The following is a 21,995-nucleotide window of genomic DNA, read 5'->3' on the forward strand; positions in this document are numbered from 1 at the left end:
TGACACTGCACGTCTTTGCCTCACCCTCACATGAAGGTTGGTTTCTGATTGTGTTATTGGCTGTGTTTTCCACTGTGTTTCTCCACAAGTCCAGAGGAGGCTACCACAATGACTGGAGAGACAGAGCACCTCTTCTACAAGGGAACTGGTTGTTCAGCCTGGAAAAGAAGTGGCTTAGGGGTGATCTGTGGCTTCCAGTGCCTGAAGGGAGCCCACAGGAAAGATGGAGAGGAACTTTTTACAAGGGCATGTGATGACAGGACGAGGGGGAATGGATCCAAACTGAGCAGTTTTAGATTGGGTATTGGGAAAAAACTTCTTGACTGTGGAGGTAGTGAGGCCCTGGAGCAGGCTGTCCAGAGAAGTGAATGCCCCATCCCTGGAAATGTTCACGGCCAGGCTGGATGGGGCTCTGAGCAACCTGGACTAATAGAAGGTGCTCCTGCCCATGGTAGGGGATTAGAACTGGAGGATCTTTAAGGTCCCTTCCAACCCAAGTCATTCCAGGATTCTGTAAGACTTCAGCAAATAAATCTGGGTTCAAAATGCAGTGGATTAATATTTCTCCACTGCAAGAGCTCACTGACCATAAGATTGTACCAACGCATCTGTGGCTCCCAAAGATAAAAGCCACATTTTACAGGTTTACATTCTGAAAAGGAGTAAAGCAGAAGTCAGTATCTGCATCAAAAGTATTGGCATTAGTTGCCAAAGGCCTCTTTTTGCCTCCTGTTCACAATCTCATCTGAAGTTTATTGTAACTCTGGCTTTGTAGCCTATCCCCTCTGAAGCAGATCAAGATAAGATCACTGGAGTCCATCACAATTGAAGAGGGCCTCCGCTCAGCTACAGATTACCAGGAGTCTGTATGTGGCTGACTAAACAGTGGCTGAAGGGAGTGTGCTGAGCCTGCTTGCTCAGCGACAGAGTTTCTAGAGGAAGAGAACAGCAGGTCCTGTCTGGAGAAGGCTGGGGAAAGTAGAGTTACACCTCTAAGGGAAACAGGAGTGGAAGCTGGGGATCTTACCTAGCTTCAGTGCACCTCCCTGCACCTTCAGTGCTTTTGAAAATACCACAAAAGTGGTATTATTTTTCCTTTTAATAAGTTCCTTTTAATAAGTTGGTTTACATCATCTAAGTGCTATACTATGTCAATTCTAATTAAATCAGTGTGTACTGCAAATGAGTCTTCCTCCCTAGTCCCAGTTGGAAGCATATCTAAAGATCTTCAGATGTCATCATTACTTGTTTACATTTTGTCTCCTTTTCCTACAGGAGATTTGGAGTTTTAACTTCACAGTTTCAACCAAAAGTGGCTGGAAATGAATAAAAGCTTGGGTTTTATGAGTATTATAAATGTAGCAAACAGAGGGATTCAGAGTCTTTCAGCTATGTGTGGGACACATAAAGGTGGTGGAATCACTGGAGTAGGGAATGGTATCCCTTTTGTGTCCTAATATTTTAGTGTAATAATACAATTTTTCACTGCATTTTCTTAGCAATTTCTTATTTCAAAAAACACAGAATTATTTTCTCATGTTCATTTTTACTAGTACAACTACAGAATTATGCACTGTAAATAAAAGGGAATTTAGGAGAGTTTTCTTTTCAAAGTGTTCAGAAATGGAACAGTCTGAAGGGTAGCAGAGAATTAGCAAGAGCTGCAGTCCTAAGTAGAATAATACTTTGTAGTTCTAGTATGCCAAATGTCTACAAGGAGGTCAGAACACTTAACATATGTTTAGTTCATTCTTACCTCAGTATTCACATGTCACAGACCGGGAAATACAGAGAGGGGATTTGATTGATAGACTAATTGATTTACCAAATGTTAGATAGAAATTGTTGCCAGAGTCTTATTTCCTAAACCTAATATTTTGTTTCAATTACAAGATCAAAGGAAAATGCAACACGTGCTGATCAATGTTCAGATTCAGCCAACTCTGTTTGTAGAAGATTGTACCCATGTAGAGCATTAATGCAGTACAGATTGTGCTCTTTATTCCCTGATCATACAGTGTGGCTCTGTCTCCTTCTACTGGTTTACATTTGTTACAGATTTGCTTCTAGTGGCTCTGGACTACTACAGATTTATACTTTTGTTCTGTTAACTGGACTTCCTACACTGTGTGCCAAGTCTTGGAATTTCTTGAGCCAATTCACTCAGATTATTAGGTATAAAAACATTAATTTTCTGCTTAAAAGTGGCTGCACTGCAAAACCAAACTGCATGGTTTTCAAGAGCAGTGAGTGAGGAGTTAAGAATTCACATTTAGCCCAGCCAAAATCTGGTTGAGATACAGCTCATATAATTCAAATGGTTTATGCTGGTGCCACTCTGAAAATATATTATTATTTTATATATGGATATCTATAGACAAGTCTATCCATGAAAAGCCGTACTGGCATCTGGTACTTAATGGAAACCATTTCATTTGAGAGGCCTATGATGGATTATTGATTTTTTTCCTATCATTCCCAAAACAAGAGAAAACAATCCTGAATATTTTTGCCAAAATAATCAAAGTGACAGGCATCTTTAACACAATTACTGCATTGTTATGGTGCATCTCATCCACTGTACATACAACATAAGGATTCCTGAAAAGTCAATGTTCTTTGTGGAGCAAATGTGGAGGCCAAACCCTGTGGTCTTGGCCTCACTGGAGTCATTATACAGCCTGGGCCGTGCAAAGCACCACAGCCTGACATACAGACCAGCCCAGGCACCTCCATCTCCCTGAATCAACACCACTGAAAAACCTTTGGGAGATGTCGTGCAGAAGACAATGGAAATGAATAAATATAGCCTAGATTCTTCTGCTGTGAGTCTGGTGTGAATGTAACAAAAATTACTAGAAGCTACTTGTAACCAAAGGGTTAATAAACCATTGGCAGGATAAAAACAGACTCTAAAATCAGACTAAAAAATCTGGCAAGCAGACCAGTCTGGGAGATGTTTGTGTGTGTAGTACAGGTGTGTCTGAAGGGCACCTTGGGCCCTTTGGAATAGGCATTTTGTTTTTGAGAGGCCCACTTCTTGGCAGTGTAATCTAATGAATTTGCAATCTAATTTCTTTGCAGTGTAATCTAATGAATCTACAATCCCATGTGTGGGCAGACCAGCAAGTTACCAGAAGAGGGTGTAGCAGGAATAAACTGCAGCACCAACATCCATCTGCTTGCCAGTATCACCCGATGTGCACTTGCTCCTTGGTGAAAGAAAGGCAAGTACCCAATGTTTCCTCTGGTACATCAGAAGACAAACATTCCTAAAAGGACAGTGACAGGCAGTTGCCTGGCTCGATGCCCTGATTATGGGGATTTATGTCTGTGCCTGAATTCTGCTGAGACCAGATGTATGCAGGGAGGGAAGGCAGGGATAGAGGTTTTACAGTGATTTATTGCAATGCAGATGGTGAGAGCAGGAAGAGAGACTAAGGTATCTATCTGGCTGCCAGTTTTGTTTTTCTTACTTGCTAGATGGGGTAAGAAGGGGAAGAGAGTCATGAGGCTAACCCACATTTTCAGCAACTAAAAATCTTACAGTAGTGACATTAGCACAGTGAAAAAGAAATGTAACCTCCAAAATTTTCCATGTTCTGTTACAATTTGCTGAACTCAGGGGCAGTGTATGCGGCAGGCTAAGCCCAAGTGAACTTAGACTCACCTTTCAGTTAAAATGCTCTGGAAATGCCTTTTTGTCTGCACTCAGATTAAATTAGAGTGGATTTAAACCTACTAAACACAGACCCTTTTCTCTTTTGAAAACATAAGATTTCTAATCAAAATACAGACGCAAAAGTACATGGAAAGATGGAAACTGAGATTGATGTATCTTTGGTTTAGGGAGGAAAAATAATATAATTCAATAAGATTAGCTTAAGCCCTCTAATTAAAGCTTTTTTAACATAACAGATAGGGAGTATGAGATCTACACTGAGATAGTGATAGTTGGTACAGATCAAAGAGCTTGTGTTCATGCCAGTTAGATTAAATGACAGGATGTGGTGAAGGACTGGGTTACTTTACATACAAAGCCTTATTTACTGAATGTATATATATCTATTAGGCTAAATACATTTATATATGGAAACTGTAGAAATAAATTGAAAGCAATTTATCATGTATAGAGTATTTGTCCTGATAGTATTCTAAGATTGCATTTCTTCCAATTAGTATGTGAAGCTGTAATTTTTTTACAGCTATCTCTCTTTTACTAAGATTGCGGAAGTAAATTGTGTTAGAAATTGAGGTTTATTTTTAAATGCATTGGCATTCCACCTGTCTCACTTGTTAGCTTCTGTGCCTAAATTCAATAGAATCATATATTTTATACTCTGTTTTAGCAGAAAGCCTAAGACAACTTTAGGAGTAAATTAAACTTGGGACCCAAATTGTAGTTGTCATTTTAAAATGTTTTACAATATTTATTTATCTTATCATGCCCCCTGAAGAAGCAGGATAGAAATCTTTGGCCTAACCCAGTGTGGCTGCTGTTGCATTTCTTATGGACTCTGAAACAGCAGGATGTGGGAGGAAGGGAATGCAAATGACAAGAAGGGAAAACACTCCTGGATATAAAGATGCCACAGGCCTGTGCCATAACACACTTCTGCAAGGCAGGAGTGTCTGTCCCTCACATCTGCTGAACAGGCCACAGAATCCTGCCTCCTCAAGCTGTGCCAGAAAGAAACAAAGAGGATTTCTGTCACCTCTGCAGGAAGACTGATGACCTAAAAATGAAAGGTTTGGCCTGGGACGAACTGGTTTCATTAGCTGCATCTTCCTGAATTTTGCTAGTGGTGGGTTTTACTGTAAATAGACATTCCAAAAGCAGCTGAGACTTAGGGAGTTAACTAGGAATTTACTTGATGGAAAGAGTAATTTCAGCTGTAACAGTCAGTCTAATAGTGAGCAACTGATACAGTGCAATCTGGTAAACAGGCTGAGCTACTAATTCTGATCCACTGTCACATGAAAAGGTCCCATCATGTCTCAACTGCTGTGCAGTTCTGTGGGCTTTACTGCTCTCCTGCAAGCCACATGTCCTCTAGCTCCAGAGAATGTTTTCAGTCTTTCATAACCTTAAAATCACAAGCAACCTAGGAGAGCTTCCCTGTGCTTATTTATGCTGCCGATAGACTTTTCATAGTGATGAAAAATATTCACCTTGACTGCCATGCTTAAGAACCATATAATCATACCAATGTTTAGAAAGGAATCTTTAGGAAAGATCAGCAAGTTAACCCACCACTAAACCATGTCTCTAAGTGCTTTTAAATACCACTAGAGATGGTGACTTCACCACTTCCCTGGGCAGCCTTTTCCAAAGCTTGATTACCATGTCTTCACCACAGTGAAATTTTTCCAAATATCCAGTCTGAGCCTTCCCTGGCACAAACTGAGGCCATTTCTTCATCCTGTTGCTTGTTACCTAGAAGAGGCCAACCCTCATCTGGCTACAACCTCATTTCAGAACAATAAGGTCTCCATTGGGCCTTCTTTTCTCACAACCACAACTCCTTCAGCTGCTCCTTGTAAGACTGTGGTCTTCTACTAAAGACTGAGGCAAGCAAGGCAACAAGTACCTCAACCTTTACCTTCATCCTTTGTCACTGCATTTCCTATAGCATCCAATAAAGGATGGAGATTCTCCTTAGCCCTCCATTTGTTGCTAATGTATTTAAGAAGGATTTTTTTTGTTTTGTGGCAGTAGGTAGGTTCTACCTGGGCTTTGGCCCTTCTAATTTTCTCCCTCCACAAAACTTCATGATGTTCTCCTTCTGAGTTGCCTGCCCCTTCTTCCAGAGGTCATAAACTCTCTTTTTTCCCCCGAGTTCCAGCCAACACTCTCTGTTCAGCTGCACATTTCAGGAACCTTCTCAACAGTTTCCTCTCTGCTGTATTTCTAGCAGACATCTGGTTCCCCACAAGAACAAGGACTAGCAATTGTGAAATTCACAGCTGCTTATAGAGCTTTTAATCTGCCTCCTCACCTTGGATGGATGATCTCTAACAGATTCCCATCAGGGTATCTGACTTGTTGGCCTGCTCCCCTGATTTTTACCCATAAAGGCTCAACCCTTCTGTCACCATCATTAAGCTCCAGACAATCAAAACACTCTTTGATATACATGGCTACCCCAGAAGGAAGTCAGGGTGTGAAGTAGAGACTGTCAGCCTTGGGTGGCCTCTTGCACTCTTTCAAGAGTGGAAAGAGCCATTGTCCTGGAAAGGCAACCCCAGTCCCTACATTCTGCACAGGTTATTTTCACTGCCAGGCTTAAGAGAAGAGGGAACTTAGAGGTGCCTTCACATGGTTCTGCACCTCAGCTCCCTCTGCACATCCCCATACGTGGAGATGGTGACAGATTTAACTAAGACTGCAGAGGCAGGGGAGTACAGGCAGGAGAGGGGGAGATCTCTTGGAAAGAGAGGAAAGTACTCTTTGAAGAAAAATCCCAGAGGAGAGAGTGTAGTTGTACTAAACTAAACAGCAGCGGGCTCATTCTTTGGCCCAGAGATTGACTGAAAAAATGTGGGACCATACTGTTGAGTTGAGCTAGTCTCCAAAGCGAGGCTGCCACACACGTATTACCTATTAGAAGCAGCTCCTGCTCATGCTCCAGTCCTGAATCACACCAGCAAAGCATTGGGCCAGCTGGTCCAGATCAACCATTTCAGAATATAATACTGAAGGAATACCATTGGGAAGAGATGCCTTGCTGTGATCACCTTTCCTGCAGGATCCTGCAAAACTGCTGTGACAATTGCCTTTTTGGTGGCTGAGGAGGAGACAGCCCAGAATGTGGGGCAGCTACTCGCTGCCCTTGAGACCCTGGATTCTCTTGCAGCCATCAGGAAACACTAATGCACTTCCAGTGTCCTCTGTGGGACAGTGCTGTGCAGCTCCAAAGGCAGGCTGTGCTGTGGGAAGCAGGTCTTCCCAAAAAGGCCAGCAGGTAATGGAAACATTTCACAGCCAAGGCTAGAACTGGTCACCCCCACCCAGTCATCGAGTAGCTCTGGCCCAGATCCACAGAAATCCCATCTGGTCATTCCTCTGGGCTGAACCTGCACTGCCAGAGGCAGTCCCACAGCTGTGCTTCGCAGTGCACTCCGAGTGATACAGCTCTTGGCTCCTGCCCGAGTCAACAGCCGCCCTTGCACAAAGTACTGGGACTTGGGTTTGCCACTGCAAAGTATTTCGCATCTATGAAGGCTTTAAATACATGCTAGATACCTAGATGGCTTTAAATACATACAGACTGTGGTCTGAACGTTTTTGGGGAGCGGGCAGTTCTGTTTAGAGTGCGTGCTTCTGAAAACTTGACAGTAACAGCATCATGAGCAAGAAAATGAAGGATTAATAATGGGGTAAAAAAAGCAGTAAATCAATGTATTTTCCTGGCACTTTGTCAATACCAACTTTAGACAACTTCATTACTGAGTTGAATATGCAGGCCACAGGGCTCTTACTTACAAATCAGTCAGCTTAACCAAACAATCCCTCTTTGCTATCAAATCTATTTGAAAGGAGTAATTTGGGGAAGGTGAGCTGAACAGTACTGACAAACTGTGTCTGCTGTCTCTGAAGGAATCACCGAAGAGCAGATGTCTTTTTCTGTGCAATTCTCCATCTTCCTTCTTTGTACCAATTCCATGATGGCCCTAGCAGAATCAGTTGCTGTGAAGAGGTGAGAGCACAGCATTGTAGCTTCCCAGAGTTATAACTTGCCTTACATTGCTTAAAATTCAGTCCATGTCATGCCTAAACTGTAAATTACCTTTTTCTTTTCATGACAAAAAAATACCCCTATATATTGTATGACTCCACACACAGAAACCTTGGAAAGTTATAATCTCCAAGGACTTGTACAAATGGTGAAACTCAAAGTAACTACACTGGTGTGAAACAGAAAACCCAAACCTGACAGTTGTGGATTTGGGCAGCATCTTGTTAAAAAAACACAAAGCAAAATCCCAAAACACATGTGATGTCCCTGTACACAGGCTGCAGTCGTGCCCATAAACAGATTATTTTCTTCCATGGGCACACAGGGATGGTTTGCACAGGAAACAAGGGATAGCTGCCAGGGAGATACACTTGTTAAATGTAGTCACTCCAAATTGGGTAGCACATTCCATTTCCCAGCCTTGGGCGAGGCAGGGGTTTTCCAGAGCGCTCCTCCGTGCTGCGTCAGAGAGCATTTGGTCTGGGCATGACATCCCAGATGCATTATGATTTTATTTAGAACACACTTTAGCTCTGCAGGCTGCAGAGGCAAGGTGCCAGTCTTCAGCAAGGAGGGGAAGGACTATAAATAGAGCAGGCTGGGCTGCCACAGCCAGCTTTTGGTCTGCTTAAGTTTCTGGTTTAGCCTCGAAGAAGCAGAAATCCAATCTGCTGAGGAGATAAAAGCACAGTACAAGCGCAAGCAACAGCTCTTCTCTCCAACCAGTAACTTTCATTTTGTAGGTACACAGGTACAGCTACTTACCTTTAAGGAACAAAGACACAGCACCTTCCATCTGTGCTTTCCTACAGCTCTCAGTTTTTTGCAAGCTCCTGATATGCAAACTGTCATGTTTTCATGAAACCAGCTACTCACAAGGGGAACACATTTCTTCATTTTCAAAACAAGAAGCAAAATGAATCTCAAAATTAAGTGTACAAAGGTAGTACATATTTCATATTTTTGAGGCCTGTGGAGCTTTAGGAATTGTTGTTCCTGCTTTAAGTTGTATCCCACTAGGAGATCTCCCTGGAGTTGTTCAAATAGAGAAGGGACATTTTTGCTGCAGGACAAGTACATAAAAATAGCACCAAGAGCCCAGTCCTGTGCTCAGGAGATTTTTGTTTTCCCTTGCAGGTACCTACACTGAGAGCTTTTTCTTCCCTTACTCTGTGCTTGAGAGTTACTGTTAAAGACATATTTCCACCTATTTCCACTGCCTTTCACACTTTTCAGTGAGTATATTTTATTTACAGCACAAAGCTAATGGAAGCCATCTTTGAACAGTGCATTTTAGACTCAAAGCACTTGAATTCTCCCAAAGCAAGCTGTAACCAAGACTGCAGGGTAATAGTTTCCCCTATTTCCTCCTGCTGGAATGCACCCTAAGAAGGACATTTAAAATAATTTCAGAATATGCTCTCAACATTGCACCATGCTCAAAAGGAGATGGGATTACTAGGGTCAAAAAAAAATTCATATATGAAATACTACATTGAAAGCAAGCCATCAAGTCTTAGGGAAGACAGCTGAATCTCAAATTTTTGTCTTCCACAAAATATTTAGCCTAAATTCCCTGTGTTTTCATCCCTTCTGGCCCTTAAATCTGAGACACAAAAACCTAAGTTTGTAGACAAGCTAGAGGAGAGTATCAGTGACCTACTAAAACCAAGGACTTCCACAGACACACTGTTTATGGGCTACTGAAATGCTCCTCCTGCCCACCCTCTGCTGAAGGATGGACAGGAGGAGCATTTTTTTCCACTCCACATGAAGGATTTCTCCACTCCACAAAGTCTAGGGTTTAACAGCCTGTGAGGTTTTTCTGTACATTACTTCTCTAAATCTCTGGATATTTGAATAATATACTTTGTTCATATTAAGAAAACACTATATATAATTTTATTTGTAGAATACCAAGTTGCAAACAGATACAAAAACAACTGAACATATAAACTAAATAGGAAACCCAACTAAAATAATGAAATAGTGCATTTTGTTCTGTAGTTTAATTTCAGTATGTTCATCAATAAAAACCTTACTCCATTAAACCTGAATATTTTAGCCTTTTTTATCATTTCTCTATTGTATCAAAGAATCCTAAGTCACTTTAACAAACATTCTAATTAATAAATCCAATAACAAACACACTGAGTTTCTGCAGTAGTTCCCACTGCATGAATGCACATGGACAATACCAGATATAATAAAGCCAAACCATTTAACAAGTGTGAAGAGATTTGCACTGTGAATAAACCGAACACAGACCCAAGTGAACTCTGAAATTACAGAGCTGTGTCAACACAAAGGCACATTTTATTTTAAGTGTAAATTCACATTTCTAGAAGGTTAAATTTTGTGCCCAGGCAACTTCAAGTCATAACAGCATAATCAGCCAAACAACTGTAACTGCACGTATCTGAACTTTCATTAGAAAAATCTGGCTTCTATTTCTTTAATCCAGTTTTATTAAGGAAAAAAATTAAATTAGAAATAGAAGGGCTCCTCTTCCCATATTTACAGACTGCAAACTATATTGCTTTCTCATCAGAAATTCTAGTTTTCTTGTCAAATTTTGTTAAGCTTTGTAACTATCAGCACCCTCACAGTTTGGTCGAAAGCCCCACAGACACACAGTCCCTTTTTGTCAGGGCTCCAGTCCAGGCTAGAGATGGGCTGTGTTGACAGAGTCACATTCTGCAAGAGACTAACAGATCCTGCCACCCCCATCTCAGATCCTTCCGAATCCTTCTTGGAGCGCTGCGCCGGGTACTCGCTGCCAACGAGAAAAGTGAAACAAAAACAACCACTTAGAAATTTATTAATACAAGCACATCATCATCCTCTTCATTTCCTGCTCTACAGATAAGGAACATAAATGTCTTAAAAGAAATGAATAATCACACCCAGCTATATCTACACTGCATAATTTAGTAGACCTTTCATGGAAGAAAAATGGAGGTAGGAAATTTTGAATCCTGACAGCTCTCTCCTATAGCTCTTCATTTTTTAATTGGTTGGCTTTTACCACAGGCAGAAAAATTCCAGCAAAACTATGCTTCTGAAACTTAATGCACCAACTTCATTGCATTTAGGACAATTAAATTAATTTTCCATGTAATGTAAGAAAATAGAAATATAAGAATCATTAAGTCAAGGCTTTCAGTATTCTTCTCAGATGTAATTGCTACCATATGAGAATTTTAAGAAACCCATTTTTTTCCATTTATCATCTTGTTAACCAAGGATTTAATCAGCTCTTCATTACGTTAAGACAACAAGGGCAAGATTCACCTGTGCTGTCACAGTGTCTCAGGGATTAATTCAAGATTCCAGATCATGTACTGACACTGAAATCACCCTTTCTACTGCATTTGTAAGCAGTAATTTCAACCAGATATTCTGAGGTTGGAAGCGGGACCCCACTCAGCATTTTCAGAAAGATTCTTTCTTAAATCATTAAATTGTTGGTTCCTTACTCCTGGCTGGAGAAGTGATCACTTACTATTTCCACAGATGAAGGCTCCCAGATCCTCCACTTGTCATAAATATATCTCTGTTCTGTGGCAGGTGTCGAACCTGCCAAATGGTAGATTTTTGTGCCTAATAAAAAGAAATCAGCATTGTGCAGAAGGCATTTGGGGATGAACTTAATCAGAAAGAACACAGAATCTTAAAACAGAGATCACTTGTATGAAGAGAGCCAGCCTTGCTATAGTGGATGGTTAATTTCACTGTATGGTATCTCTTAAAATTATTACTGGAAGGGAATGTATTACAAACACAACACATAGTCAACAACTCAAACCTCAACCAGGGCACTGAGATCATGTAACAACAGAAATCACTTAGGGAAAAACCCCAACACCTCCTCTGACTTAATGCATTTGTCTGCAAACATCCACAAGGAATAGCTTGAATGCACTAAATGAACAACAAATTATATTTTCACATTTCATTGCAAAATTATTTATAAATAAGCTAATTAAATTTATTGTTTTATCCTATAAAAAACTTTTTTGATTCAGAATAAAGTACCTCCAACACCTTATCTGCTTTGAATGATAGCATGGAAAATACCAAAAGATACTGAGTTGAAACTCAGCCTTTTCTAAAAAAAGGAAGTCCTAAAGAACTTCACCACAAAAGTGCCTTTTCTTGAATTATCATCATATTTTGTTCACTAAAAATAACCAAAACCAAACCAAACAACAAAAGAAAGTTTTATAAAGCAGCCTGGGCATTTCTTATTTACTTGTACTAATTGCCTGTAATAATTTGACAGCATGAATTTATAAAGTTTTTTTCTCTTATTAAGAAATTCTCAGTCTCCCCATACCTTCTCTGAAACAGAAGCAAAACCTTTGGTTGGATGCTGAGTTCTCATATCAAAAACATGGAATTTTCCCTCAAGTGATGTGGCCACCAGCTTATTCATATTTATATCTTTTCTGTCAAACTCCACACTGCAAACCTGGATACAGAACAAGATAAATTCAGTTGTGTAATTCAGCCACTGTAAAAAAAAAAAAAAAATGGGTGCTTTGTGATTTGTAAATATGTATTAATCATTGGTTATTTCCACAATAATATCATCACCAAACAGGAAATAAACAAGTTCATCTGAAAACATGAATCCACCAAAAAATACCCCATCCTGTCCTGATCAAGAATGTGAGGGATACAACTTGCTGAACCTAAAGAAAATTATTCTTTGGTGCAATCTTAGCTGAAATATCTTCTGGGTAAGTTTCACACAGACAGAGTCCTTTTAATTTTTCCATCTTATATAGGAGCTGGAATGAAAAATACTTTTATGATTTTCTTACCCCATTCTTAATGTTGGTCTCCCATCGTAGTGACATGGTTTTTAAGTCAAACAATTTAATGTCACCATTGTCATATCCAGCACATACAACACGTTCTTCTTGATTGTAAGCATTGCCTGGACACAGGGAGAGAATTAAGCAGAAAACACAAAACCTCTTTAGCCTGTAAATTTTGGAAGTCCCAGGCCTGCAGTTCAACTTCCATTTATACAACAACAACAACAAGTTACTGCTGGGATACTAAGATGTGGTGAACTGGATGGTTTTCAAACCTGAAGGGTCTAGAAAAATCTTGTGTAGAACACAAGCAGCTTTGCTCTTTCCAAAGAAAAATGCAGAGCTCACATCAAGCATTGCTGTTTTCTTTAATTAGCTCTTAAGCTTCAAGGGTCTTCTCTTTAATTAACTCCTTAATGCTCGGTAGCTGGAACTACACTGCAACAGTGATGGGTTCCCTGTACACAGCAACATTTACACTCCTTCAGGCCCATACAGCTGGATATACTGTTTTTATATTCCCAGGCACATAAATAAAGTTTGCACAGCTTATCTGTGAAACCACAGAATCATCAAACCATTTAGGTGAAAAAGACCTTCAAGATGATCAAGTCCAACGACAAATGGTGACCAAAAGTGATTAGAGAATGAGTCCAAAACCTACCACAAACCCACAAAACTGGTTTATTTTGAAGAAAAAAGCCACACACATAAATTTTACAGTGTAGAAAAGGAAAACCTGCTACTTATGCATCCATTTAAAATAAAGTTTTGCACAGCATCCTGAAATACATGGATAATCATCAAAACACAATGATATGAGAGGGTGGAATGGTCATAATCTGGTCAATTACCAAATGCCACAGTCCAGCAGTCTCTTTTGCTCTCCCCCTGTACAGGTTCCATATTAGCCACAGGAGTGTCATTCTGCCTCGGGTCCCACACCTTCACAGTTCCTGGGAAAGAAAGACAATAGATTTTGTGTTAGGAATACACTGCCATACTGTGTTCACCTTCCCAGGAAAGCCTTTTGCTTTTCATCCTAATAATTCAAAAGACAGGAGCAACTCCTTCAATTCTAAAAAGCCTCACTGTGTTTTGTGGGTATAAGAAAGAACCACAAAAACAAAAACAGAGTGAAAGCATTTGTTAAGGGTGTATTTTCTCTAGCTGATATTTTTAATTTATTCTGGCTTGTGTTCCTTCTGTCTCATGCCCAGTGACAACAACACCTTTTCCTTATCTGTGGCTTCTAGAAGAATTAGAGAAAATGGGCCCCAAGCAAGATCCAAAAGACAGTGTACAAAGAACTAGTTGCAACAGTTTGTAACTAGTTCGGATGGCAGACTGTGCCCTGCCATCGAGAGCTTGCAGGCTCAGAGGAACTGGAAAGACTTGCAGAGTTCACTAACTCACCATCTCGACTGCCAGTCACAATTTCTGGTGCACCTTCCCCAATTCCTAAGCCACCTACACCATCTATACTGTTTATGATTTCCTTATGACCTTTCACAGAATACACTGGTATTTCAGGAGCTTCTAAATTCCTAGGCAAGAAAGAAAAAGAACAGAAAACATGGCATTTTTCCTTGACACTCAGGATTTGTATAAAAATGAAACTTGAGTACAAATCATAAAAGCTCAGATTAACGGTGAGAACAAATATGGATATCACCACTAGCAACTGTGAGTCTTTGATTCCTTCTTTGGCTACTGCTTTGGACTGCTCCAAAAGGTTTTGCTCTGTTCTGGATCTCCCTCTGTTTGTAAAGGCAGTTGTGGGATCCACCACAGCAACTGCTCAAACCCAGTTTTTACACTGGGCTCAAAAGTCAATCACACTACAGATTGAAACACTCCAATTAGCTTTGCTTTCAGTAGGTCTATAAAATAACTTGATTCGTTGATCCCCACCTAGCTCTGATTACTGCTCTTTAACTTCAGGTGAATATTGTATCCAGTCATGAGTTTCATGGTTCTTTCCCACTGATTCTCATTCTTCGAGAATCCTACGGAATTTTATTTCACATTTCAACTAGTAACTGTTCCATGTAATTCTTGCAATTCCAACAAGAACCAGTAGTTCCTTGATACAGGGCAATATAATAATAATGACAATAAACAATCTCCTTTTGACACTACTTTATTTGATCATAAATTTACCTAGACATCAGTTACACAAATAATTCAGAGACCTAGAGGAAACATTTGAAATTTCAAGATTAAAAATATTAAAAATATATATAATATATATTTAAATATATATTGTACCTAAAATATATATTTAATATATATAAAATATATATTTAATCTATACATTACAATCTTGTTTGTATCCATTCAAAGCCTCTTTTCAGAGGACAAGCTCACAGAACTTCAACAGGTTTTTGTAGCTGCACACAGAAGAGGGGAGTGAAGCAGCACTGAATTAAACACAGTGCAGAATTCTGTGTTGTTTCTACAAAACAGGCATGGCCCAAATACAGTAGCCAGCAAAGCTTGCACTGGGTCCCAACCACGGGCAGCACGGAGAGCATCTCATGCAAAAGCCACAAAGAGAAACCTCTGTTCAGACAGATGTCAACAACATTAAGTGAAAACGCTTCCAGAGAGTATCTGTGCTTACCATATGTTAAGGTTTCCATCAAAATCTCCTGTAGCTAAGTATCTTTGCTGCAGAGATGTAGCACCAAAGGTCCCACATTTTATAGGTTTAGGCTTTTCGATCTTTTAAAGAAAGGAAATGTCTTTGTCAGCACATGGAATAGGCAAAATCACCCACAGACCAAGCAGTTCTCCGGAGTGCACAGGGGCAAGTGCCAGCGAAACACACATGGGATAGATGGTGCAAAATGCTATCCAAATGCAATCGAAGGCAGGCTACACTTTGAGTTTAGTCCTTGTGCACAGAAAAGCAGAGGGTCAAGTTTACTGGTCATGAAGGAAAACATTCTGCTTGTGGCCTAGTGGGGCCTGATGCACCTGAGGAACTGCTGCGCCTCAGAAGCAGCGAACACGCAAAGATCAATCTGAGAGGAAAAAGCCAACCGAACAAAAAGCTAATAACCAACCAACCAGCAAAAAAAACAACCCAAAAAACAATCAAAAAACAACCTATCAAGCAAAAGTCCAAACAACAACAAAAAACACAAAACAAACGAACGAGAAAGCGCTCAGAAAAAGCCAAACACAGACAGAAAGCAGAAACCCCTAACACAACACATGAAAACCTACAAAACACGGCAAAACAAAATCAGAGAATCACAGCCTCAGGTTGAAAAAAGGCTTCTGGGATCGTCGAGTCCAACCTGTGAGCGGCCCCCACCTTGTCCATCAAACCATGGCACCGAGTGCCACATTCAGTCTTCCCTTCAACATCTCCAGGGACGGGGACCCCCACCACCTCTCCGGGCAGCCCATTCCAAGGTCTAATGACCCTTTCTGTGAGGAAATTCTTCCTGATGTGGAATCTAAACCTCAGCAGCTTAAGTCTATGTCTCCTTGTTCTGTCCCTGGTTGCCCGGGAGAAGAGACACACTCTACAGCCTTTCGGGGAGTTGTGGAGAGCGATAAAGTTACCCCGGATCAAGAAACGACAGGGTATCGCTGAATCGGCACATTTAACACGGAAAACAGCTCCTGGTTTTTCTCCCCGGCTCTGGACAGCCGTTCCCGAGGGCCCCGCGCTCACCTCCCGCAGCAGCTCCAGACGGGCTCCGTGCAGCTCGTACAGCTGCAGCACGCCGGTGCCGCGGGCGGCGCTGCCCAGGCACAGCAGCCGGGCGCTGCGGGGCACCCACTTGCAATCGAACACGGTGTAGCTCAGCGCCTGCTGGGCGTGCGCCACCACCTGCGGCCGCTCCGGCCCCAGCGCCGCCGACATGCCGGCCCGGCCCGCCCCGCCCCGGCGGATGCGGCGGCAGCGGCCGCCAGCCCCTTCCGGCGGCGGGGGCACCACGCGTGTGCTGCGGCCGACATGGAGGGCGAGGCGGCGGCTTCAGCAGCTGGCGGCTTCACCAGCGTCCTGTCCCGGCGGAGGCGGAGGAAGCGGCGGGCGGGCGGCGAGGAGCCGGCGGCCGGAGCTGCCATGGACACGGCGGAGCCGCGGCCCAGCAAGCGGCCGGCGTTCCCGCCCGTGGCCGCCGAGGCGCTCGGGGTAGGTGGGGCGCTGGGGAAATGCACCCCCCGGTTCTCCGCCGCCCCCCGCCTCACGGCCTCTCGCCCCTCGGCAGGTCGGGAAAGGGGAGCTGAGGAAGATCCCTGTGCCGGCCAACAGGTACACGCCGCTTAAGGAGAACTGGATGAAGATATTCACGCCCATCGTGGAGCATCTGCAGCTTCAAATCAGGTTCAACTTGAAAACGAGAAATGTTGAGATCAAGGTAAGGGAGCATCTTCTTCTGCCTTCCCCGGTAAGCGGAAGAGAAGGGGTTGTGTTGACCTCCCAGAACCTTGCAGTGTGTGAAGGGGCCTCCGAGGAAGCCGGAGAGGAGCGCTTTGTCAGGAGCTGTAGTGAAAGGACAAGGAGTTGCGGGTACAAATTGAAAGAGGGCAAGTTTAGTTTGGATGTTGGGAAGAATTTTTTTTTTTACCGTGAGAGTGGTGAGACACTGGAACGGGTTACCCAGGGCTGCCCCAAGCCTGGCAGTCAATGCCAGGTTGGATAAGGCCTTGAGCAGCCTGGTGTAGTGCCAGGTGTCCCTGCCCATGGTCGGGACAGATGATCTTTTGGTCCACAGATTAAGGACTAGAAAAGTCATAAATCCCATATAATGCTGGGAAAAATGGGGACTGTGTGGTATCACCTCCCCGGGGATCAAATCGAGCAATTATTGCTTAGAATACTGCAAGTAAAATCCAAAAACACAAGTTTGTTCCGGAAGGAGCCTGTAGAAGCCGGGGGAGTGTTCAATTTTTGTAGGAGAAGGTTATGTACTATAGCATTAAGGAAGAATTTTCATCCATGTCTTAGATACAATTTTGTAATTCAATGTTTTCCAGCTATTTAAGGCTACCAAATAATTACCTGACAATAAACAGTATCTTTTAAGGGGCACTGAATCCACTAGTGCCTTTGCTTGTGGCAGATGATAAGGGCCCATAGTTTAATAGCATGTGATTTTTCTTTAATGGATTGCCCTAGAATACTTTAGGGCACAGACACCAGTATAAACCTGTAAATCTTGTAGATGCTTATTCTTTATCCTTATTCCTCCTAAGGAATGTTCACACTAGGAGTTTTTAAGGGCAAATCTGAAGTTTTGACATACAACTCACTGTTATTAGCAACACTGACATATGAGATCTTTTAATGTAACACTGGAAATACAGACAACAACAAGAATTCTGCTTCCTACCCATGAAATGTTATCACAAGTTTGATGTCAGGAACTGGAGGAAAGGTGACAGAGTTTTCTCTTTTTTACACTTACTAGAAATAACTTCAGGGGAAAGGTAGGGAGGAGCAGGATCTCCTGCAGTTTCACTCAGTAACTGTGCAGGAGAAAACCATGTGATTTTAACACCACTTTTTGATATGCAAAGTAATTTTGTTCTTAATCAAGCTGATTTCATTTTGCCCATATCCATCATGACTATAAAACTTTGAAATGCATTTCATTCATCTGCTAAGGCATCTTTAGAATAAAATCATTAGAATAACTCTCCTGGCATCACCATCCTTCTCTTTTTTCTGCTGTTCGCTGCTACAGTTTAGTTTGCATTGGTTTTAGCTTTTCTCCACCAAAAGGGGTCTTAGTCAGTGGTGGTGTGGATTTTCAGCAGCTTTTCTCTTTTCTTCTGTCCAAGCACAGGCTGATAACTTTTAAGTTCTGCTCCTAAGTTGCCTGGTCTTAATTTGCAAACATAACTTCTTGTCTTGCAGACTTGTCAAGAGACAAAGGATCTCAGTGCTCTGACGAAAGCAGCTGATTTTGTGAAGGCCTTTATACTTGGGTTTCAAGTAGAGGTGAGTCTCCCAACAACCAGATTGTGAGATTGCTCTAGTTTTCTCTTCTGTCCCTGGCCTCTCTTCAAGTTACAGTAAGAAATAAAGAAAAATCCATAGATGGTTTTCTAGAAATTAATGTTTTCTAGAAATTGTGACTAGAGTAGACATCCAGTTTCTTAAGGTAATGCCAGATAAAAAAGTAGCCTTCGAACAGCAAGTAAACAGAGGACATAGATTGTATGAGACATGCATAAAGCAATAATCTGTCTCTGAGTTACTCTGCACAGGTCGAGACTGTTCATTTTTCCTAAGCCCAAGCCAATAACCTTCAGTCTGTGCAAAACTCACAGAATCACAGAATGAAGTAGGTCGAAAAAGACCTTTGAGATCAAGTCCAACATACGACTTTATCAACCAGACCCTGGCACTGAGTGCCACATCCAGTCCTTTTTTAAAAACTTCCAAGGACGTTGACTTCACCAGCTCCCTGGAAAGCCCATTCCAGTGCCCAGTCACTCTTTCTGTGAAGAACTTCGTCCTAATATCCAGTCTGAACTTTCCTGGTGCAGCTTGAGACTGTGTCCTCTTGTCCTGTTGCTGGTTTCTGGGACAAGAGACCGGTCCCCACCTGGCTACAGCCTCCTTTCAGGCAGTTGTAGTGAGTGATGAGGTCTCCCCTGAGCCTCCTTTTCTTCAGGCTAAACAACCCCAGCTCCATCAGCTGCTCCTCACAGGACTTTTGCTCCAGACCCTTCATCAGCCTGGCTGCCCTTCTCTGGAGAGCACCTCAACATCCTTCCCAAATTGGGGCACCCGGAACTGAACACAGGACTCCAGGTGTGGCCTAGCCAGTGCCAAGTACAGGGGAAGAATGACTTCCCTGCTCCTGCTGGCCACACTGTTCCTGATACAGGCCAGGGTGCTGTTTGCTTCCTTGGCCACCTGGGCACACTGCTGGCTCCTGTTCAGCTGGCTGTCACCAGCACCCCCAGGTCCCTTTCTGCCTGGCCACTGTCCAGCCACTCTGTCTCAAACCTGTAGTGCTGTAGGGGGCTGTGGTGGCAAAGTATAGGACCCAGCACCTGATCTTGTTAAACCTCCTATCACTGGATTTTGCCCATCGATCCAGCCTGTCCAGGTCCCTCTGCAGAGCCCTCCTACCCTCCAGCAGATCAACACTTGCACTTGCAGCTTGGTGTCATCTGCAAGTTTACTAATAATGGATTCACTTCCCTCATCCAGATCATCAGCAGATAGTAAATAGGACTGGGCCTGTTGGAGAAAACAAAACCCACTTTTTTCACTGTTGTAGGGGCTGCTCCTTCCTCTAGACCTGTACTGGATTCACTAGAACTGGGAAGGCAGGGCTGAATGCAGGGGTATCTAAGCCTGTGTAGGGTTCTCTAGATGGAAATACTCGTATTGCTGTGGTACTAGATATTCAACTCTGGTACTAGAACAAAATAACTGCTGATAACAGATTTCCTGCTCTTTTAGGATGCCCTTGCTCTCATCAGATTAGATGATCTTTTTCTAGAGTCATTTGAAGTTACAGATGGTGAGTACTTTCTGCTGCAGCATTCAAGAAGTCGTGTGTGCATCCTGCTAGTATGGGTTTGTTTTTTCTCTCCCCCTGCTCCACTTGTATCACTTGCCCTCAAGGATCAGGAAAGCCAGAAACATCTAATTTTATGTAGCACTGGGACACCTTGGAGTCCTCTGTAGAGCAGGATCTGAACCTGATCTACTTAATTCTACCAGTGTTAACTTGGTGCACTTTGACTCCATTTCCTCAACATGAGGTGCAGTGCCTTCCTCTGCAGTTCTGAAGGAAACTTTTGCATGCCAAAAACCCCGTGTCAGCACTGGATGCAGTGTGCACTACTAGTCAAAAAAAAGCTGAAATCCAGATGGATCTGTGCTGACCAGTGAAGCTGCTTTCATGGTACTTGGCATGAGTTGTTTCCAGCAACTTGACCAAGAGAAGCGTAACAGGAATACACACCACTGCTGTTACCCTGGGCATGCTATTCTCATTTCAGTCAAACCTTTGAAAGGAGATCATCTGTCCAGAGCAATAGGGAGAATAGCAGGGAAAGGTGGAAAAACCAAATTCACCATAGAAAACGTGACCAGGACACGCATCGTTCTTGCTGACGCGTAAGTACAGCCTGACTTCCTCCCAGGCAAAGCACAACCCCTCAGTTAATCCATGTACTCTGCCAGGAACAAAGATAACTTAAAATTTATGACTAGTAAGAAAAAATATTGAAGAGAATATTTTAATGAACACAAGCTATTTGGACTTTTGTTATGAGAATGACAGTGTCACCAGCACACAGAGAATTCAATCATTCCCCACAGTGTAAGAACTCCTTACAAATAAAGTTGAACTCACCAGCACAGCAATGCTTTCCTCCTGAAGCTGCTACACTTTTAAATTTGCAAATAGTAAAATCTGTCTTAAAACAATTTAGAAGAGCACAGGTCTTACACTGTAGGTTTTGGTTGGGGTTTTTTTGTCTTTTTTGTAAAAAGAAACTAGTTCACTGACAGAAAATTCCACACCTATCTCTAACCTCCTGTTCTCTTATTAAATGTGTAATCTCCTAAGTTACCTTCCATTAACTACTGCTACTTTGCTTTTTACAGGAAAATTCATATTTTGGGATCTTTTCAGAACATTAAAATGGCACGAACAGCAATTTGCAATCTAATTTTAGGTAAGTCCTCTTATCTAATCTTCACTCCATAGTGATCTTACAATTTGAGAAACTGCTTTGTACCTCTCACCCTTTTCCTTATCCTGTCCACACCAACATTTGGAGCAAATAGCTCGTTGGCAGCTGGCTTTTGATTTAGCTGCAGCATTCCCTAAGGGGTGTCAAAAGCCAAAGGGAGCAACCCACTCTGAAAGGAGAAGTTGAGCTCTGCACTTGCAGTAAGACAGGGTGACTGACCTGGACCAGCCTTCTCACCCTTTGGCTTAGTTCTCCACTTTTAACACAGGTGTGACCCCAACACATCCATTTTTGTGATAATTACCTTGTTTTCTGACTGGATTTGTGCCTTCTTCTGCAGGAAGTCCTCCATCCAAAGTCTATGGCAATATTAGGGCAGTGGTCAGCAGAGCAGCTGAGAGGTTCTGAGTTGCACCACCAAGGACTGGGGCTGGAAGTGCAGGCTCCTGGACACATGAGAAGCTGAGAGCTACAGAAGCCATCAGTTTTCTGCTGGATTTGGAAGCCCAGAAGAAAACGGGGACAGTTTGTGCAGTCTGATTGCCTTTGGACATGTGGTCTGATTTGAGCTTAATGTTTCTATGTAGTCATTAAAAGGTATTTTAAATTGTGGCTATATCAAAAGTCCATATCAAAAGTGATTTTACTTGAACGGCCTGAAACAAAAACCTGCTTCATTACAGATTTTCTGAACATCAGACTTAAGAGGCTGCTTCTTCAGAAAACCTTGGTAAATAAT

At 42.2% G+C, this 21,995-nt stretch overlaps 2 protein-coding genes across 3 annotated transcripts; one reads left to right on the top strand and one right to left on the bottom strand.

The window, feature by feature from the left end:
- Positions 1-9,608: 9,608 nt before the first annotated feature.
- Positions 9,609-16,465, bottom strand: DNAAF10 (dynein axonemal assembly factor 10). Of its 2 annotated transcripts, none has more exons than XM_023923204.2 (8): positions 16,257-16,465; positions 15,192-15,292; positions 13,982-14,112; positions 13,420-13,521; positions 12,569-12,684; positions 12,079-12,213; positions 11,245-11,342; positions 9,609-10,515 (listed from the first exon to the last, which is right to left on the bottom strand). In XM_023923204.2, exons 1-8 carry the CDS (start codon positions 16,446-16,448, stop codon positions 10,308-10,310), a joined length of 1,083 nt encoding a protein of 360 aa, XP_023778972.1. In that variant the 5' UTR covers positions 16,449-16,465; the 3' UTR covers positions 9,609-10,307. The 2 variants fall into 2 exon arrangements, with proteins under 2 accessions (XP_023778972.1, XP_023778973.1); XM_023923205.2 differs by lacking the exon at positions 16,257-16,465 and adding an exon at positions 15,891-16,214.
- Positions 16,466-16,479: 14 nt separating this feature from the next.
- Positions 16,480-21,880, top strand: PNO1 (partner of NOB1 homolog). Its single transcript, XM_023923203.2, has 7 exons — positions 16,480-16,721; positions 16,798-16,947; positions 18,450-18,533; positions 20,013-20,073; positions 20,558-20,675; positions 21,168-21,238; positions 21,597-21,880. The coding sequence occupies exons 1-7, from the start codon at positions 16,542-16,544 to the stop codon at positions 21,662-21,664; spliced, it is 732 nt and encodes a 243-aa protein (XP_023778971.2). The 5' UTR covers positions 16,480-16,541; the 3' UTR covers positions 21,665-21,880.
- The last annotated feature ends 115 nt before the right edge of the window (positions 21,881-21,995 follow it).

Source organism: Cyanistes caeruleus, chromosome 2, assembly GCF_971803275.1.
Source record: "Cyanistes caeruleus chromosome 2, bCyaCae1.hap1.1, whole genome shotgun sequence".
In the NCBI taxonomy this organism is placed as follows: Eukaryota; Metazoa; Chordata; class Aves; order Passeriformes; family Paridae; genus Cyanistes; species Cyanistes caeruleus.

Excerpts from the sequence above, each read along its gene's own strand:
- DNAAF10 (XM_023923204.2), bottom strand. The coding sequence starts at position 16,448 with ATGTCGGCGGCGCTGGGGCCGGAGCGGCCGCAGGTGGTGGCGCACGCC. Across the intron at positions 12,214-12,568 it reads AGACCAACATTAAGAATGGG|GTTTGCAGTGTGGAGTTTGA; the intron begins GTAAGAAAATCA and ends TTCTGTATCCAG. Across the intron at positions 10,516-11,244 it reads AGCCTTCATCTGTGGAAATA|CGAGTACCCGGCGCAGCGCT; the intron begins GTAAGTGATCAC and ends TCTCGTTGGCAG.
- PNO1 (XM_023923203.2), top strand. The coding sequence starts at position 16,542 with ATGGAGGGCGAGGCGGCGGCTTCAGCAGCTGGCGGCTTCACCAGCGTC. Across the intron at positions 20,074-20,557 it reads GTCATTTGAAGTTACAGATG|TCAAACCTTTGAAAGGAGAT; the intron begins GTGAGTACTTTC and ends TTCTCATTTCAG. Across the intron at positions 21,239-21,596 it reads AATTTGCAATCTAATTTTAG|GAAGTCCTCCATCCAAAGTC; the intron begins GTAAGTCCTCTT and ends CTTCTTCTGCAG.